This window comes from Meriones unguiculatus, chromosome X (assembly GCF_030254825.1).
Source record: "Meriones unguiculatus strain TT.TT164.6M chromosome X, Bangor_MerUng_6.1, whole genome shotgun sequence".
NCBI classification, from domain to species: Eukaryota; Metazoa; Chordata; class Mammalia; order Rodentia; family Muridae; genus Meriones; species Meriones unguiculatus.
The window spans coordinates 40,280,918-40,299,042 of NC_083369.1; the positions used below are offsets into that span (position 1 = coordinate 40,280,918).

The following is an 18,125-nucleotide window of genomic DNA, read 5'->3' on the forward strand; positions in this document are numbered from 1 at the left end:
TCCATAGACCCAGTGAGGTTAGGTGCAGTGAAAGGGACTAGGGGTACACATGGATTTCCCTAGGAGGGGTAATAGAATAGATTTTATGGGTGGACTGGTGGCAGGGGTGATGAGAACAGGAGAATCAGGCAAGGAAGAGGGAGGGGAAATGGTGTTGAAGGAAGGAATGTGGGGAGAAACAGCTAGAATTGAGGGCCATTTGAGGAATGGTACGAAAACGATGAACCTAATAAAGTTCCCAGATAATGAAGGAGATGGACTCCCAAATGGCTATCTCTTATCACCAAATGAAACTTTCAGTACTGGGACTGGGTTACACCTAATTGAGTTGTTGTCCAACAGGGTTCCACGGAAACCCCCAAACAACCCAGGCTATTGCTAAGACAATAGTTTGCTTTCCACAAACTGACAGCAAGGCCCTGTTGCTGATGACAAGGCCCACACACCTCACTGAACATGGAGAGGTCCAGCTGGTGCTTACATAGAATCTTCACCCCTACGTTCTAGTTCTAGTATCTTTGGTAAAGGGAGGTACTCTGCAGACTATTAAAAGAGAAACATAAATACCAATCCAGCCATAAAACCTTTGATTTACCATCTGTCCTACCTACAAAATATGCTAGGGCAATGGCGGCATAAAGCCTGTTGGAGTAACTAACCAATGTCTGATTTGACTTAAGGCCCATACAACAAAACGGAACCCATACCAGATACTACTTGAGTAACAAAGAACCATAGACTAGATAGCCCAGAGACCTGGGATAAAACCAAATAGTACTGGTCCAAGAAAAAGTAGTAATACAATGACTCCTAATGATATTCTGCCATATCCACAGATCAGTGCTTTATTTACCTATCATCAGAGAAGCTTCTCCTTCTCCTCCAGCAGATGCAAACAAAAACAGAGACCTACAGCCATACACTTCCCGGGGGGGGGGGGGGCAGAGGAGAGGGAGACCTTAGAATACATAGCTCAAATCCCTCTTCTCAGAGCTCATGGAACACAGTGGAAGAGGATGCAGAGAGTGTCAGAGCCAGAGGGGATGGAGGACACCAGAATACCTCTAAATCAACTGAGCAAAACTCCTATGAACTCAAGACACTGAAGCAGCAAGCACAGGACCTACACAAGGCCTGAGTGTGTGAACGAGTGGGTCTCTGATTCTCTTGGGAAATCTTTTCCTTCTCTTGGTTTGCCTTGTTCTACCTCAGTGTGATGGCTTTTGTGTTATCTTATTATATTTTATTTTGTTATGCTTTGTTGTTATCTCTTAGAAGGCTGTTCTTTTCTAATGAGGCAGAAAAGGGATTGGATCTGGATGGGAGGGGAGTGGGGAGAAACTGGGAGTAGAGGAAATAGAGACTGTAATCAGGATATATTGTATGAGAAAATAAGCTATTCTTCCTTTCTTATTTCTTTTTTTCTTCAAGACAGGGTTTCTCAGTGTGGCCTTGAGTGTCCTGGACTCCCTTGATAGACTAGGCTGGCTTTGAACTCATAGAGAGTTCTTTCTTAGTTTCTTTCTTTTCTTTCTCACAGAGATCTGCCTGCCTCTGCCTCCCACCCAGAGTGCTGGGACTACAGGTATGCACTATCCTGCCTAGCCCTTCCTTCCTTCCCCCACCTCTCTCTCTCTCTCTCTCTCTCTCTCTCTCTCTCTCTCTCTCTTCTCTCTCTTGGTTTTTTGAGACAGGGTTTCTCTTTATAGCCTTGGCTGTCCTGGACTCACTTTGTAGACCAGGCTGGCCTTGAACTCACAAAGATCCACCTGCCTCTGCCTCCCTGAGTGCTGGGATTAAATGAGTGACTCCTGGCTCACACCCAGATTTTAAAATTAATTTTAAATTGGAAGAAAAGCTGATGATATATTTCAATGGTTGAATTCTTTCCTAGAAGGTACAAGGTCCTGGAGTCAATCTCTATTACTACCAAAAGTACCCAAATAAGCAAACTCCCAGAGTAAAGCTGGGCATGGTAGCAAACCTGTAATCCAAGTAGAGAGGCTGCAGCGGGACGATTGCCATAGATCCTGGGCTACATAGAGAATGCTTACTAGTCCTCCTGGGCTACATAGAGAATGCTTACTAGTCCTCCTGGGCTACATAGAGAATGCTTACTAGTCCTCCTGTCTCATAAAAAGGAAGTAAAAGACAAAAAAGAAAAAGAGCAGAGAGAAAATTGAATACATATAAAGGTATACATAATTACTGAGTTAAAAATTTCAGGAAGGCTAAACCAGAAATTACTTAACATGCTTTCCTATAGGGGATTGTGATAGCTGCTCTCCAGGCTTGTGCAGCAAGTCTTTTTACATGCTGAGCCACCTCACTGTCCCTTTTTTCATTTATTTAAATTATTTTTTCTTTTTGGTAAAGGGTCTCATTGTTGGTCCAGTTGGTCTTTATGCCCTGAGCTGAGGTGACCCTTTTACCTTAGTCACTTGAGTAGCTTATAGGTATGCATCGCTACAGCCAGCTGATTCAGTGCCCTTTAAGTACAACCCTGTTACCATACTCTCTTGTGGGATATATTCTAAGGACAAAATAATTGGCTTTCTTCTTAGCATATTTAATGTGGATAATGGTCTGGATGAGGTGAGTGTGAAGCTATTTTGGGTCTATGTTAAGATAGACTTTATTTGGTAGAGCAAATGAGTAAATATATCAGTGTCAGAAACTAGAGTTCTCACTGTGGTATAAGGGAGGGTGTGAAAGAACTGTGACACAGATTATGGCTGAAGGTTTCAGCATGAACTTGTGATTTCTTAATATATATGGGTATATATATTTCTAATGATTGCCTATTAAAGGAGTCTAGAAGCAGTGATACTTCACTCCCAGTGAGCACATCTTTCATATAGATTTTAGTTTCTAAATATCATTCAACCAACAGACAAAAAAACAAATGCCATTCTCCAGTAAAAGGCTGATGCTTAGTCAAGGGCAAGCAAATATACAAGGTAAGCCTTGAATATATTGTGGTACCGGAATAAATGATATTGTAACAGGGAGGAGACATGAGGGAATTTCCTAAACTTTCACGTCTCTTTTCTAAAATGTTCAGCTGGGTGAAGGATGCTCAAATTGTTCTAAATGTGGTTGTTTGGGGGTGCTCTTCCTGTGTCACTTTGCTATGTCCACATAGACATAAAAAAAAAAATCACAAGTCTAAGAGGTGGTGGGTGCACACCTTTAATCCTAGCAGTCAAGAGGCAGAGGTGGATCACTGAGTTCAATGCCAGATTGTCTTACAGATTGAGTTCCAGGACAGCTAAGGCTACACAGAGAAAAATCAATCAATCAATCAGAACTTAATACCAAAACTTCTCTCATTAATTAGTGTGCTGTGAATATCCAATTCACTATCCTCATCATAAATGCTTAGCTCGTGAGTCTGTCCCTCCTGTTGGCCCACCAAACATCTTACCCCAGCTCCCAGAATACTTGTCTTTAGGAGGCAACTTGAGCTGGGCCCTTCATTCATGCTACCTCCTAGTATGATTGTGATCACATCACATATGAGATGAGTGTCAATCTGAGAGTCAGACAGTGGCTCTCAGGAACTTGTTGTATTGGGCAGGGAGAAGTGAGTGGATCAGTGCCACTTCTTGGGGTGTATATGTGGCTCATCAGGGAATAGTGCCTATGGCAAATGTTCCAGTCCATGATGAGGGCCCTTAGACTTTAGTGTCTGCTGGTGTATGGGAAGCCATACCAAATTCAAGGCAAATGCACCATCTGCATTTGTGGTCACTCATTTTTATCTAGTTCCCAGCCTCCTCTTCTGGCCCTCTTCCTATTTCTTATCCCTGCAGTATTTGTTACTTGTCTTCCTCTTGTCTACCATCCTTACCCTGACAGAGCTCCTGAAGGCTTACGCCACCTTTTTGTTTCCATTCCGTTATACACATATCTTGTGGAATGAGTTTCCTGAGGACTCCTTGGCCTACCATATATTGGAGAAAACCTGCTGTTTGAGGTTGCAGTTCTTCCAGTTCAGATAGCCATTCTGAGCTTAGCAGTAAGGTGCAGGACTCCCTTTCCCCAGCAGGACCTCTTGTTCTCTCCCTGACTTTACCTGGATATAGAGTGTCTTTATACACAGATGCCTCTAATCATATTTGATAGATGGCATTTGACGCAGCTCCCTGCTTGCTTTCCCCTCCCCAGCGTATGTTTCTATTCATATGATAGGAGCGTGCTGTACAATGCAAACCAAACATCCTTGAAGTGCCTAGTTCCAACCAATTATGTACTCCTATTCATGGAGGCTCCTTCCCACTCGCCAAGGGCGCCTTTGTTCTCTGGAATTAAAGTTGAACTAGCTCCCTGAAGTGGTTCTTGGGGTGTGTGATCCCTGTACAGCACTTAACGGCTATTCCTGGCATGCTCCTTGCCTTGTGCTCCACCTGCCTTTGGTGGCCTGCTGGGAGACAGGCCCCAGGCAGAACCACAACCATACAGTAGCAATAACCTGCATATATTAAGAACTCCACACAGAGGCTCCATCTTGTCCCTGTAGTGGAAGTCCTGACGGCCTCTCCCTTCTAGACACCTGTCCTTGACTTGCACTGGTGCTACAGGAGCTCATGCCCTTGTCTCTGGCTACTCTTTAAACTCCTCTGTGGTTGGGGAAGCTGTCCTTTTGAGGTTGTGACCTCACACTTCTTTTAAAGTCCCTTTCTCTGAGAAGCCACCTCAACCATTCTTCTAGTATCTAGGACTCCCTGTTTACTGAGAATTCCTGGGCAGAGCAGTATGGTTACACAAGCTCAGGAATAAAGTTAGGCTAGGGCTTAAGTGGTAGATCATGCACTTTCCACATTTGGCAGTGAGATGAAGATGAAATGAGAGAAGTGTTCTGCGTAGAAAAGGTCCATAAGAATCCAGTAGCTATCAAAAGGAACCCTTTTGTTATCTGGATCAGCTTTTCTATTGCAGAGACCCCAGTGCATATTTTGAGGGCTCCTCACTCATCTCTACATCCAGTCTCATATCCCCCATCCCTGAACTTCCACATACAGCAACTCTAGCCTCCCAAGGCAACCAGAAAACACTGGACTCCTTTCAGAACTCCTTCCTACACTTGTTGAGTTTTCTGTCTCAGCCACAGTCCGATTCCTGAGGCACCCTTCATTTAGTTTCTCACTCTACAGATTGCTACAGAGCAAAACCTGACAATTGTCCCATTACATAAACTCATCCGAACACCATCTCATTTTTGGATAAGATGAGCATTTGCAGACTTCACTTTGAATTGATAAGCATTGGCTTGAAATTCATGAATGTTCCTATGGATTACTTTTACCTATAGAAACTTTAAATTTCTTTGAATGCAAGTCTTAGAAAACGTTCCTTAACTGAGTCCTCATCCCTTCATTCTCTACTATCTCCAAGGAAATAATGATTTTTCTGGTGAAGATGTTTTGTGTAGTAGACAGTTGCCATCTGCATCCACCAGGACATCCATTTACTTTCTCTCCCTGATATAGCTCACATGTGTCCAGGAAAGCAGACCCCAAGACCGGCTGAATAGGTGCTAATGGATAATTAACAATTCCTTTTCCCATATGCCCAACTCAAATACTACACAGGATGCAGTTCTGACCAATAAGAGACAGCATTTATTTGCTGGGGCATCTGAGACAGAAGCTATGCTACAGAGAGAAAAGTGCTCCTTGCTGGCAGCGAATGAAGAGTTTTGATGAAGCTGCAGACAAGCCACCCTTCGCTCCTTGGAAGTGGTGGTGAGGATGAAGCAGATACTGGAGAATTCAGAGGGAAGCAGGAAAAAAGCTGGATGTTTGGTGAATTAGTTCATCCACTGCCAGTATTCCTGGGCTTTTTTTTTTTTTTTTTTTTTTTTTTTTTTTTTTAGTTTTATAAGCCAGTAAGTTTCCTGTGTTGTTAAACAAATTATCAGAAACCAAAAGCAGTTTAGCTTATTAATAGAGTTCCTTTTGGTGAAAAGTCTCACATGCACCTTTAGCGTTATTTAATTTTCCAAATACACTCCCTCACTCAGAGTGAACAAAAACATTGGTACACTTTTTATCTAAGCTGCCAGTCCATACACACACTCAGAAGCAGGTCCCTGATGTGGTACCCCAGGTCTCAGAGAGGACCAGGGTCTATCACCTGCTCATCCCCTGAGGCCTCACTTTATCATTCCACTCCAGGGACTCAAGATTTGTTCCACAAGGCCTATGTAGGAGGCCCTTGGGGAAGAAAGGGAAGTGTAGCCCCAACTACATTCAGAGTAGAGTAGCTTTCTTGGCAAAAGTGGAGGGATAGGAGTAGTGTCTTGCAGGTGGCTGTCTTCTACCCTAGATTCCTCCTCAAAGGAGCTAGTACTTACATGACCTTTAGCACCCAGGCATAGGTAGAGTGGAAAGAGAAATTACTGCCTTCAGCTTACATTTCTATCTCCTCCTCAGTGCCCTGAGTTTCTCCTTAAGCAACGAAGGTGTGCAAAGTACAAGCCCCCATACATAGGTGGCAGAGGAAGCATCCGTCTCACGCTGTAGGTGAGCGCTGTGTGAAGAGACCAAGGCAGAGGCCTACTTGTGACAGTGCCTTGCTGAGTCGCCTGTTGTCCCTCATGGGTGAGACCCACTTCCAGGAGGAGCCAAGCAGCTAGGGTGCCCCTGAGAAGAGCTATGTCACGAAGGCCCAGGATCCTCCAGCCGTGGCCTATGCTTGGCTATCACTTCACTTTTGGCTTCAGTTTGCTTACTGAACACAAGGAGGAACTGCAGGTGATAGCAGACTCCCACCTTGAGCTGAGAAACGGGGAAGGAAACTTATTCAGGTCAGAGGAATAACTATCACAGAACAGACTCAATGGCTGGGGACCAAAGTGGCACAGAAACTTGACTCAAGTCATACAACAGAGCTGGGGTATCTTGCTGATCCTCCAGCTCCTAACCTGCTTATCATTCATCAAGAGCACACTGGCAGCTGGGTAATGGTGGCACATGCCCATAGTCCCAGCATTCAGAAAGCAGAGGCAGGTGGATCTCTGTGAGTTGGAAGCCAGCCTGGCCTACAGCCAAGGCTACACAGACAAACCCTGTCTCGAAAACAAAACCAAAACAAAGAGCATACTAGCTGCTGCAGCAGCAGAGGGGCCGTGGATAGCTACCACTTGGCCTCCTATGGAGATTTTCCAACGGCTATGCCAGACACACTAGAGGGCAGGTGACAAGGACTAGTGGCTTCCTGAGGGAGTCATTTGAGAGAGTCTGATGAGTGGGCTAAATTGGAATGCTAAGGCCCATCTCTCAAAACATCACACTCTTTCTCCTACAGAGGCACTTCTACAGGCTGGCTAGACTTGGACCCTGGCTGTCCCAAGCCATTGCTAGGTGTATCTACAGTGCAGCCTCAACTCTCCTACAGGAGACAGAGGAGAACTCAGGCCATGTACTGTGAGTAGTGCCAAGCACCTAGCAAGAGCTGGGTACATACCAGCTATTATTATCACTACAAGCCAAACTGCGAAATGAGAACACATTTAATGCAACATGCAGCTGTGGCCAGACCTGGGATTTCTTCCCACAATCCCAAAATGCTATTTGGAGAACCCTTTTTCCATAGCCTCAGTCACTTCAGGGTGTAGAAAGCGGCTGGCCAAACGTTCGATGTCATCCAGTGTTAGGCGGCTCAGGGACCTGTCATAATCCTGAGGAGAGAAGACCAGTAGGGTTCAGGAGGTACCAGTGGGAAGGGGTATGCTGTAATAGGTGTGGGCTGGGGCTAGAAGTGTTGGATCGGAGGTCCAGCATTACTGTTCTCACCCTCTGTAGTTGTTCCAGGACCCTGCTGGCATCTGCTACACTGAAGTGACGGGCCAGGACTTTGGAGATCAGCTGCCAGATGGGTGGAGGTGGGGAGTCCACCAGTTTGTGGGCAGAGCCTTCTTCCAGTAGCACCTTCTCCAAAGGCTTAACAACTAGGTTGAGCTTAGAATTAGGCCCAATGTTGTAATCTGACAGTCGTTTCTCATCTGCCAAAGAGAGATTGGTGGAGTTCCTTCCTCACTGCTGTGGGGGTGGCTGGGGAGCAATCCTGCCACAGAGAGCCAGAGTGAAGCACTGCAGCATCTGGCTATGGGGTGGTGGGGGCTCGGCTACTTTTTCCAGATCCAGTGGCATCCAGTGCCCTGATCCATTACACTGGCCTGTACATCCCGTCCCCCAACTTCCTGTGGGGCTCCCTAGCCGGCTCCTTTCCCTAGTTACCTGCTAGGGCCTTGCCCTTGAACAGCAGACGTTGCTGGCGCACGGGGACGTTCAGCTTATCCGAGACCAGGTGCTTCAGTGTAGACACTAGCTCGTCCTCCGACACCTGATCCGGCCGAAGTGCAGAGGCAAGGGCTCAGCCCGAATTCCCTCCGCAGTGAAGCCCTCACGCCCCTTCCTGAGGCCAGCTCTCCCAGCCTCCCCCGCTCGCCCTTGGCCCCCAGCGGCAGGAGTAGGTGAGTGCAGCAGCCTGCAGGGTAACCTTACCTGTAGGCTGCACTCCCGGCCCTGGAGCGCCTTTACGGTCAGCTTCATGGTTTCCAAGGCCGCGTCCCCTACGGCCAATACAAACCCCAACGGTCGCCTGCCGCGCGCTGCCCCCCAAGGCGAGCGCCGGAACCACCCGCTGCCGCCGGAAGCGGTGAAAGGGGCGCGCCCGCCTTGTGGCTTCCTCCTGCGCGTTCTTCAGTCCCTCTTCCGGGCCTTGTGCCTGCCCGGGCCCGGGGTAGAATCCGCGGTTTTGGCTCTAGAAGCCTTCCGCTGCTGTGGTGCAGGGATGTAGGGATGTCCCGCCCACTGCGATTGAAGTTAGAAACATATAGGACCAGGCTTGCTTTGCCTGGGAGCTGTGGCTCAAAAAGGACTAGGATGTCAGCTTCACGCAAAGCTGGGCCTGCGCTAATTCCCACCCTGCTGGTGGACCAAGTCAGTGCAAACACACGATAGTGTTTCTCAGATAGAGAAATGGTCCAATACTGCTTGCCATAAACCAACGATGACTTTCTACTTCTTGCTTTCTAGTATGGCTGCAAAAATATCCCGACTGAGGCTTGGAAATAGTAGACCCAGGCCTCTGCTCTCTTCATTCATTATAGAACAGAGGCCTGCCCTATTAATAGAGAAAAGCCTTTGCAGATCTGGGATAGAGCTCAAAGGTGCAACACTTGTCTACCATGTGCAAAACAGAGGGAGTAAGGAGAATGGGCTCTGTGCAGGTTCACCAAACGTGTTCACCATCCTGGCCAATACCTGTGTAGAGACACTCTACCCCCCCCCCCCCCCCAAACCACAGGCTCCAAGGGACAAAGACTAGAAGGGACCCAAGCTTGCTTTTGTCTTTTATTGAAATATAGTTCTGGGTAGTACCCAGTTGTCTAACTCAGCATGGCCTCTTTGGCACTGAAAGCTGGAAAAAAAAACAGTAAAAAAAAAAGCCTGTATTTGTCTGAGTGCATAGTGCATGAGAACTAAAGGCCTTTGGTACACAAGAACTGTGGGGAGAGTGGAGTATGGGGGTTGGGGCTTATAAAACTTGATCCAGGGGGCTCAGGGAACAGGAAACAAGCTCCTGTAAATGAACTGGCCAATAACCAAAGCCAGCATCTCAGAGGTACCACTCAGTGCCACAATGAAAGGGGCTTGAGAGGCATAGTCTGCTTGAAGGCGGCGCAGAGACAGCTGCAGCATGGCTAAGGCTAGCAGGCTGTTTTGCACTCCTACCTCTATGCTGACTGTCCGCCGCTGGGCTACTGGCAGCTTCAGGCACATAGCCAGGCTGTAGCCCACTAAGAGGCCAACCAGGGGCACTGTGAAGCCTACCAGTATAATGGGTAACCTGACTCCCACTAGGATGAAGACCCCCATGTGGTAAGCCAGGAACAAGCCACCCAGGAGAAGTACAAAGCTGAAGGGTTTGATGATCTGTAGCAGTAGCTCAGAGAACTTGGGGAGCTTAGACTTGATCACCACACCTGCTGCTAGGGGGATGGCAATAAACAACAGGGTTCCCAGTATCTTGGAGATGGGCACATGGAGTGTTTCATGGATGCTGAGAAGGCGGCTGTAGACGGCTGATGATAGTGGCAGCAAACCAGTAGCAGCTACTGTTGAGATGAAAGTCATGGAGATGGCCAGGGTGACATCTCCTCCAAGGAGGAGACTGAAGAGGTAGCTCCCACCACCGCCAGGTGATGAGCACGTAATGATGAGGCCCAGAGCTAAGGCCTTGGGTAGCATGAAAACTTTGGCCATCAGGAAAGCATAGAAAGGCATGACCAGAAACTGGCCCAAGAGGCCCAACAGCATGGGTTGGGGGCTCTGTAGGAGCTCCTTCAAAACTTCAAGTTCCACTTTGCACCCAAATGAACACTTGTTGACAAAGATAAGAGGCAAAAGAAGGTAGAGTATTGGGTTCTCTGAGAAGTGGCCCAAGTTGGCATTGAGAGTAGAAGAGATATCTTCAGTAGGTGATACTCTGATGCAGAAATCTCTCCGTTCTTCGATTAGCAGGGGTGGGGCCTCATGGAGGTCCAAGAGCTGGAGGTGGAGTGGGGCTAGCCCAGCCAGACCTGAGTGGATGCTCACCACAAAGCCACCCCCGCTGCCCCAGGTCATGGCACTCACATTCTTGATGGTCAGCACCTCTGTGTCCAGGGATATAACCCGCAGTGTGGGGCTTGAGTGTGTCCCATTAGCCTGTCCATAGTGGCTAGAAATCACAATGATACCCTCACTCTTCTCAGGGAACTCAAATTCTGTCACTGAGCTGTCTCCAATGCTCAAATAGTGACCATTTGTCAGTGGCCCAGTGTGGCCCAGAGCAGTGCTGATGTTTGCACTAGCCATCACTTGGGCCCCCCATGGCAGGTTGATGAACAGCAGGGCAGCTATAAGCATGCCTCGGAAACCTGTACAACCACCCTGCCCTCCCAGGCCAGGCAACTGCTGGGAGCCACGTCTGCCTCTCCTGACCACCATGGTACTTCTCAAAGGATTGTGTTTGTAGGCCCTTTGTGTCTTAGGAGAACACTCTTGCTTGTGTTGTTGGAATGTCCTCAGAAGGGTCCATGGGAAGGTCCTAGTCCTATGTTGTCTTCCTTAATAGTAGAGATTTTCCTGAAAAGAGAAGGGGCAAATAAAATGGCTAATAAAGAGAAGAAACTGTAAGCTCAGGACCATGGTGCTATCGGGGAGCCTTTTGCCTCTAGTTTGGGGGTAGTACTGGCCCTTGCATGCCATTTAGCCACCTCCTCTTAAAGCACAGCTGCCTCAAGAGAGCTGCCAAATTCCATGGACTTGCTTGCCTACTACGGTGACCTCATAGAGATATTCTAATATTGAGGGTTTTAGGAGAGCAATAGCTAACCCTGTCACCACTAGCCCATTCCACACTGATCTCAAGATGCAGTGATACCACCATGGGAATGAAATAAAGTGCTTCCTGGAGGGGTAGGTATGGTAGCTCACTCCTGTCATCCCAGGACTTGGGAAGTGGAATCAAGAGAATCATGAGTCTAATATCATCATCCAGTTACATAGCTAATTCCAGGGCAACCGGGAGAGTTTGATAATCCATTTCCAAACAAAGAAAATCAAATAAATGGTTTCCTGGGCAGGGAAGGACAAGGAGACTAGTCAGATGAGAACAAAGGGTACTGAGGGGAACAGTGATTTGGGCTGGATCCAGGTCTTTAAATAATAGAATAGGGGAGTCTAAGTAACATTTGCCACCTACAAAGTGGTGACAAGGTGATATGGACTTTGTGGTTCAGGTGACTTACTGAACCAAAGGCTGCAGGGGGTGATACAGCTACTGACATTGGGTGAATCATTGCTGTGGCTACATGTCTTGTCCCACATGCCCTGTAATAATGAAATGGTAGTACTCGTGGGACGCATGTCCTTACTTTCAGGGAAGTTACAGTAGTTCTGGGTTAGATATCCATTGGGTAACCTTCTCTCTCTCTCTCTCTCTCTCTCTCTCTCTCTCTCTCCCTCTTGATTTTCTGAGACAGGGTTTCTCTGTGTAGCCTTGGCTATCCTGGAACTCACTCTGTAGACCAGGCTGGCTTCAAACTTACAGAAATCTGCCAGCCTCTGCCTCACTGAATGCTGAAATTACAGTCATGCACCACAGAGCCTGGCTGGCAACCTTCTCTTTTGTCAGACCTTCCCATTCTCAGAATTTGAGCTCTCATAACTGCTGCTATATCTGATAGTCTCTCCTTAGAATCTTCTGGCATATACCCTATCAGAGTCTTTTTTTTGAGACAGGGTCTCTGTACTGGTTGACCTGCCACTCACAAATAAACTAGGCTGGACTTAAACTCAGAGATCTGCCTGCCTCTATCTCTTAAGTGCTGGAGTTAAAGGTATAGGCTACCACATTCAGCCCTACTAAAGGCTTTTTGTTGTTGTTGAGCTAGGACCTTACTGTATAGCCTTAGCTGACCTAGATTAATCATGTAGACCAGGCTGGAACTCAGAGATCCACCTGCCTCTGCCTGTCAAGTTGGGATAAAGGTGTGTGCCACATATCAGAGTTTTACACTTATAGTGGAACCTGAGTTTTGTTGTTGTTTGTTTCTAGACAGTGTTTCTCTGTGTGGCCTTGGCTGTTCTGGACTCACTTTGTAGACCAGGCTTTCCTCGAACTCACAAAGATCCACCTGCCTGATTACAGGCATGTGCTGCCTTGCCCAGCTAAGCCTGAGTATTTCTAAGGGTGGAGTGACTTGGGTGGGAAGGAGGGGTCAGCCTCCAACTATTTCTCAACTGGATAGTTAGCACTTTCTTATCATCATCTGCTAGAACTAGGGCAAATGATATGACAGTGGACACAGCGGGTTTTATGTTATGGCTTCCCAGGTACCTTAAGCCTGCTAGTGCTTCAGAGACTTTACCCTCTGGTTCCTGATCAGACATTGGTCCCAGGCCTCCACCTATATGGCCTTTACTGATTTTAAGTTTGGGTCACTTACCCTGGGAGCCCTGGTCCAGCCTTGTGTCTCACCGATGAAGAGGAAGGCAGGAAAACCAGAGTAGGGTAACTAGTCAAGTAGAGAGGAAAAGGCATCAGAGTGGTCTGAGTCAGTTAAGGGAGAGGCTAAGGGCCATCCACCCATACCCCATCCTTTTAGTAGGGCTGGTGGACCTAACTCACTCCAAGAGTAACTTGGCTTCTATCCTACACCTCTGCTGATAGAGGGGCTGGAAGAAATTAGGGTAAATGTACTTGTGGCTGAGGAAGCAATCCCCCTCAGAAGCTTTTTCCACAGCAGCGAAGTGTTGAGACTTAAGGATAACTAGAAGTGATGACCAGACGTCCTCTGAACTTGGGAACGTGAGGATTGTCAAGTGGTTGGAGAAGTTAGGAAGGGCTCACAACCCCGTGGGCAGTCTTAGGTTCAGGATAGCCTCCACGTCACTCCAGCGCCCACAAGGCCTCTCGCTGGGCCTGGTCTGGGCGGGTTACAACGGACTGCGGACGGAGCCAGAATTCACCTCCCGTCCACCCCTTCCCGGTCGAAGGCTCTCACCTGCTTCCGCAGCCACGGCCACAGAGCTCCGCACAAGCGGCGGCCAGGCCGGCAAATGCCGGCGAGTGAGGCCCGCCAGGGCCTAGTCCCGCCCCCACAAGCTCCGCCCCACCGAAGCTCCACCCGCGTGTTAGGGCTCCGCCCTCTCACAAAGGTCCTCACCTCTGGCGGGCGTTGTCAAGGGTTCCACCGGATATGACGTTTCTGGGAGCGACACGCTGCTCTGCCACGTGAGACGTCACTTCCTGAGTCGCCGCTTTTGGCATGTAGAACGGTTAAGTACAATCTTGTGTGGTTACCTCCTGGGAAAAATGGGTGGTGAGTGGGGATAGGAATGATGTCAGAGACAGCAAAATTAGTATTGACTTACAGGTGATGTAGAGGTTGAAGAGATCGCCCAGTGGTTAAGAGCACTTAATACTTTTGCAGAGGACTCCGGTTCGATTCCCCATCACTTGGCAGCTTGCAACCACCGGTAACTACAGTTCTGGGAAGTTTGATACGTTCTTCTGGCTTCTGCCCGTACTGGATGCGTGTGGTGCGCATACAAACATGCAGGCAGGCACTCATACACATAAGTCTTTAAAAAGGAGATTTGTATGCAGGTGATTCTGTTACTGCCATACCTGCTTCTCTCTGAAGTGTACAAAACAAACTTGTTTATTATTTGGTTTTGTTATTATTTGATTTGTTTTCTTTTTCTTTTTTTTTTTTTTAATGAGGCTTGGAGACCGAGACAGGCAAATCTCTGAGTTTGAGGCAGGCCTGGTTCCAGGACACCTAGCCAGGGCCACACAGAGAAACCCTGTCTCACCCCCCCCCCCAAAAAAAAAAGAATGAAAGATAATGAGGCTTTTGAGATGGCTCAGCTTGTAAAAGCACTTGAGGACTGTCAACACTACTAGTTCAGTTGAAGGAAAGAACTGACTCCTAAATACACAATTTTTAAAAAGATGTTTGTTTCCAAAGGTGCTGGAGAGACTAAAATAAAACGAGTACTGCTCTAAAATGAACCTTTTTCTAGAAATGCCTGTAATTCCAAGGTTGAGGCAGGTGGATTGAATTTTTTTCAGAGACAGGATTTCTTTGTGTAGCTCTAGCTGTCCTGGAACTCACTCTGTAGACCAGGCTGGCCTCAAACTCAAAGGTCCGCCTGCTTTTGCCTTCCGAGTGCTGGAATTAACGATGTGCACCACCACCCAGTAGTACTGGATATTGAAGACTAGGTTATCTTAAAAAAAATAACTAAATAAGGGGGTGTGATAACCCAACCTGTAGTCCCAGCACAGGGAAGTAGAGGCAGGAGTTCAAGGCCATCCTCAGCTATATAGAATGTTTAAGGCTAGCCCCAGTTACAGGAGACCTTACCTCACAAAAAACAAGTGCTGGAGAAGTGGAGTGAGGGGTGAATATGATCTAAATGTACTGTATTTGTATATGTAATTACTGAATAATACATAATCTAAAAGCTAAGAAAGTAAAAAATAAGTCTGGAGAGACAGTAGTGAGTACTGCTCTTCAGAAGGACCTGAGTTTGATCCCTACATTGTCAGGTGCCTTACAACCTATAAATCCAGCTCCGAGGGTTCTGACAGCTCTAGATTCCAAGGTAGTCCAGACACTACAGGCATACATAATTTAAAAATAAGTATATTTTAAAAAAGAAGAGTATGCAAAGCCAGCCTGGTTTGTTAGTGCAGGACTGTAATTCGATTTTCCTGTTGTTGTGCATTCTGAAGTTCTTGTGAAGAAAACTGAACCTAACCTACCACTCTATGCAAACCAGTCTCTCTGCCAAAATGTACAGTGCACTTTTGTGTATGGCCAAACTGAGCAAAGTGTTTCTTCTTTTTTTTCCAGAGCTGAGGACAGAACCCAGGGTCTTACACTTGCTAGGCAAGCACTCTACCACTGAGCTAAATCCCCAGCCCCGAGCAAAGTGTTTTCTTAGCTCACTATAAAAGCAATACTCTGTCACTTGTATGCAGTTCCATAAAACCTCTCAATCTGGAGGAGCCATGTTTAGACTCTTACTTATTTTTGAGACAGAATCTCAGAGCTGGCATCAGAGTTCTAATGTAACCGAGAGGATGACCTTGAACTTTGAATCCTTCGGTATGCATCACCACAACACAAAACCCAGTTTATATGGTGCTGAGGATCAAATTCAGTACTTTGTTCATGCTAGGCAAGCATTGCATCAACTGACCTACAGCTAAAGCCCTGAAATTCATTTTAAATGATTTTAAAGTGTATTTTTAAAAAATTGTGTGTGTTTGCATGAGTTCATGTGTACCATGTCTGTGCAGGAACCTTCTGAGGTCAGAGGGTATTGTATCTCCTGGAATTGGAGTTACAGGTAGTTGTAAGCTGCCACAGGTTGCTGGGAACTCAACTCAGGTCCTCTAGAAGAGAAGTAAGTACTCTATCTCTTACAGCCCCATATTGCATGTTTTTTTTATAAAATTAAAATTAGTACAGACATATTTCTGTGTGAACATATGCATGCATACCTACAGGTATGTATAAATGTTAGTAGTATATATGATCTAAGGCAGGAGTCCTCAATCTGTGGATTGTGACCCATTTTAGGGGTTGAATGAGCCTTTCACATGGGTCACCTAAGACCATCTGCATATCAGATATTTACATTATGATTCACAACAGTAGCAAAATTACAGTTATGAAGTAACAATTTGTAGAGGAATTTTAATTCAGCACATAGCTGCACTAGCAAGAGATTCCATCCAAAGATCTTCTAGGTCTGTGTGATCTGGCAGGAATGCAGACCTGGTGGCATATATCTTTGATCCCAGGAGATAGAGGCAGGCAGATCTCTGTTCAAGGCCAGCCTGATATAGATAGAGCAAGTTTCAGATAAAGATGAAGCTTAGATACAGGCATGGTGGTACAGGCCTTTAATCCTAAACAATGAAGGGAAAGTTAGTTTGTAGAAGGAAGCACCCATGTTTGAAAGTGTGTCTAATTGTGAGGCAGACAAAGTAATAAATCAGAAAAATATTTGACTGAATGGGATATACCCAACTCTCACAAGAACAGGGAGGAAAGGGAAGCTACTTAAGGGAGCAGCACAGAGAAAGAGAGAGAAGGCAGTTTTACAGAGAGAGGCTGAAGAGAGAACAAGCTAGACACACGTGAAGACAGAAGATTAGGACAGATTGCTGGAGCCAGGCAGAATGGTGCATGCCTATAATCCCAGCACTCAGGGAGGCAGAGGCAGGCAGATCTCGGAGTCTGAGGCCAGCCTGGGCTGCAAAGCAGGGCTACACAGAGAAACCCTATCTCGAGAAACCAAAATCAATCAACAAAAAACAGATTGCTGGAGTTAGTTTGAAGCCAAGCAGAGCAATTCAGAGGTTGAGAGAAAAACCAGACTGAATAAGTCAGCAGGGAGAGGAGTTTGCGCCAGAACAGCTGAATTGAATCAGCCAGTAACAGTTCAGAAAGATCTAGAAATGGTGAGCTTATTCAGTAGTAAGTCTCAAAAGCTGAAAACATTGTAAGCCTATATTAGATTGTGCAGAGACTAGAAACTTCCAGGACTTGGCCTAGGTTAGCAGAGAGAGGCAGTAAGCCTTGGAGACACCAATAAATCAGGAGAATAAAAGTTACTTTTACAGCAATGAGAAAAAATTTTTGTGGTTGGGAGTCACCACAACATGAAGAACTGTACTAAGAGGTCACAGCAGATGCTGTGTGTGTGTGTGTGTTTGGGTGTGTGTGCCTTTAATCCCAGCATTTGAGAGGCGCTGGCAGGTGGATATTTGTGAGTTCCAGGACAGCCTGGTCTAGAGAGCAAGTTTTAGGACAGCTAGGGTCACACAGAGAAACTCTGTCTTGAAAAACTGAACCAAACCAGCCAAACAAACAAACAAAAAGGTTGTAGCATTAGGAAGGTCGAGAACCAGTGCTCTTACATGGTTTGATATATGAATGATCACAAACATTTGCAGCTAAGAATAGAAGCTCACAGTTCTTTTTTGTTTGTTTTGGTTTTGTTTTTTATATTTTATTTATTATTTATACAGTATTCTGCCTGCAGGCCAGAAGAAGGAACCAGATATCACTATAGATGGTTATGAACCACCATGTGGTTGCTGGGAATTGAACTCAGGACCTTAAAAAGAGCAGTCAGTGGGGCTGGAGAGATGGATTAGAGGTTAAGAACACTGGGTGCTCTTCCAGAGGTTCTGAGTTCAACTCCCAGCAACCACATAGTGGCTCACAACCATTTATAATGAAATCTGGCGTCCTCTTCTGGCATGCAGGTGTACATGAATGCAGAACACTGTAAACATAATCTTTTTTTTTTTTTTATTTTAAAAGACTTACTATGTTCTGTCTACAAGTGTACTTGTACACCAGAAGAGGGCACCAGATCTCATTATAGATGGTTGAGAGCCACCTCTGGAAGAGCACTAAGTGCTCTTCTGAGCCATCTCTCCAGCCCAAATAAATCTGAGAGAGAGAGAGAGAGAGAGAGAGAGAGAGAGAGAGAGAGAGAGAGAGAGAGAGAACGAGCACAGCCAGTGCTCTTAACCGC

General features: G+C 46.4%; 2 protein-coding genes across 3 annotated transcripts; both read right to left on the reverse strand.

The window, feature by feature from the left end:
• Positions 1 to 7,498: 7,498 nt before the first annotated feature.
• Ubl4a (ubiquitin like 4A) lies at positions 7,499 to 8,873 on the reverse strand. The gene is made up of 4 exons (XM_021659296.2): positions 8,511 to 8,873; positions 8,244 to 8,349; positions 7,800 to 8,008; positions 7,499 to 7,684 (listed from the first exon to the last, which is right to left on the reverse strand). Exons 1-4 carry the CDS (start codon positions 8,556 to 8,558, stop codon positions 7,574 to 7,576), a joined length of 474 nt encoding a protein of 157 aa, XP_021514971.1. The 5' UTR covers positions 8,559 to 8,873; the 3' UTR covers positions 7,499 to 7,573.
• A 476-nt stretch (positions 8,874 to 9,349) lies between these two features.
• Positions 9,350 to 14,254, reverse strand: Slc10a3 (solute carrier family 10 member 3). 2 transcript variants are annotated; one of them, XM_060375584.1, is made up of 3 exons: positions 13,724 to 14,254; positions 13,004 to 13,072; positions 9,350 to 11,138 (listed from the first exon to the last, which is right to left on the reverse strand). In XM_060375584.1, exon 3 carries the CDS (start codon positions 10,998 to 11,000, stop codon positions 9,570 to 9,572), a length of 1,431 nt encoding a protein of 476 aa, XP_060231567.1. In that variant the 5' UTR covers positions 11,001 to 11,138; positions 13,004 to 13,072; positions 13,724 to 14,254; the 3' UTR covers positions 9,350 to 9,569. The 2 variants fall into 2 exon arrangements, with proteins under 2 accessions (XP_060231567.1, XP_021514953.1); XM_021659278.2 differs by lacking the exon at positions 13,724 to 14,254 and adding an exon at positions 13,562 to 13,679.
• Positions 14,255 to 18,125: the final 3,871 nt, after the last annotated feature.

Bases quoted from the DNA above. Each gene is read 5' to 3' on its own strand.
- Slc10a3 (XM_060375584.1), bottom strand. From the start codon at position 11,000: ATGGTGGTCAGGAGAGGCAGACGTGGCTCCCAGCAGTTGCCTGGCCTG.
- Ubl4a (XM_021659296.2), bottom strand. From the start codon at position 8,558: ATGAAGCTGACCGTAAAGGCGCTCCAGGGCCGGGAGTGCAGCCTACAG. The intron at 8,350-8,510 runs GTAAGGTTACCC...CGGCCGGATCAG, and splicing joins GCCGGGAGTGCAGCCTACAG to GTGTCGGAGGACGAGCTAGT. The intron at 8,009-8,243 runs GTAACTAGGGAA...TCTCTTTGGCAG, and splicing joins CAAGGGCAAGGCCCTAGCAG to ATGAGAAACGACTGTCAGAT.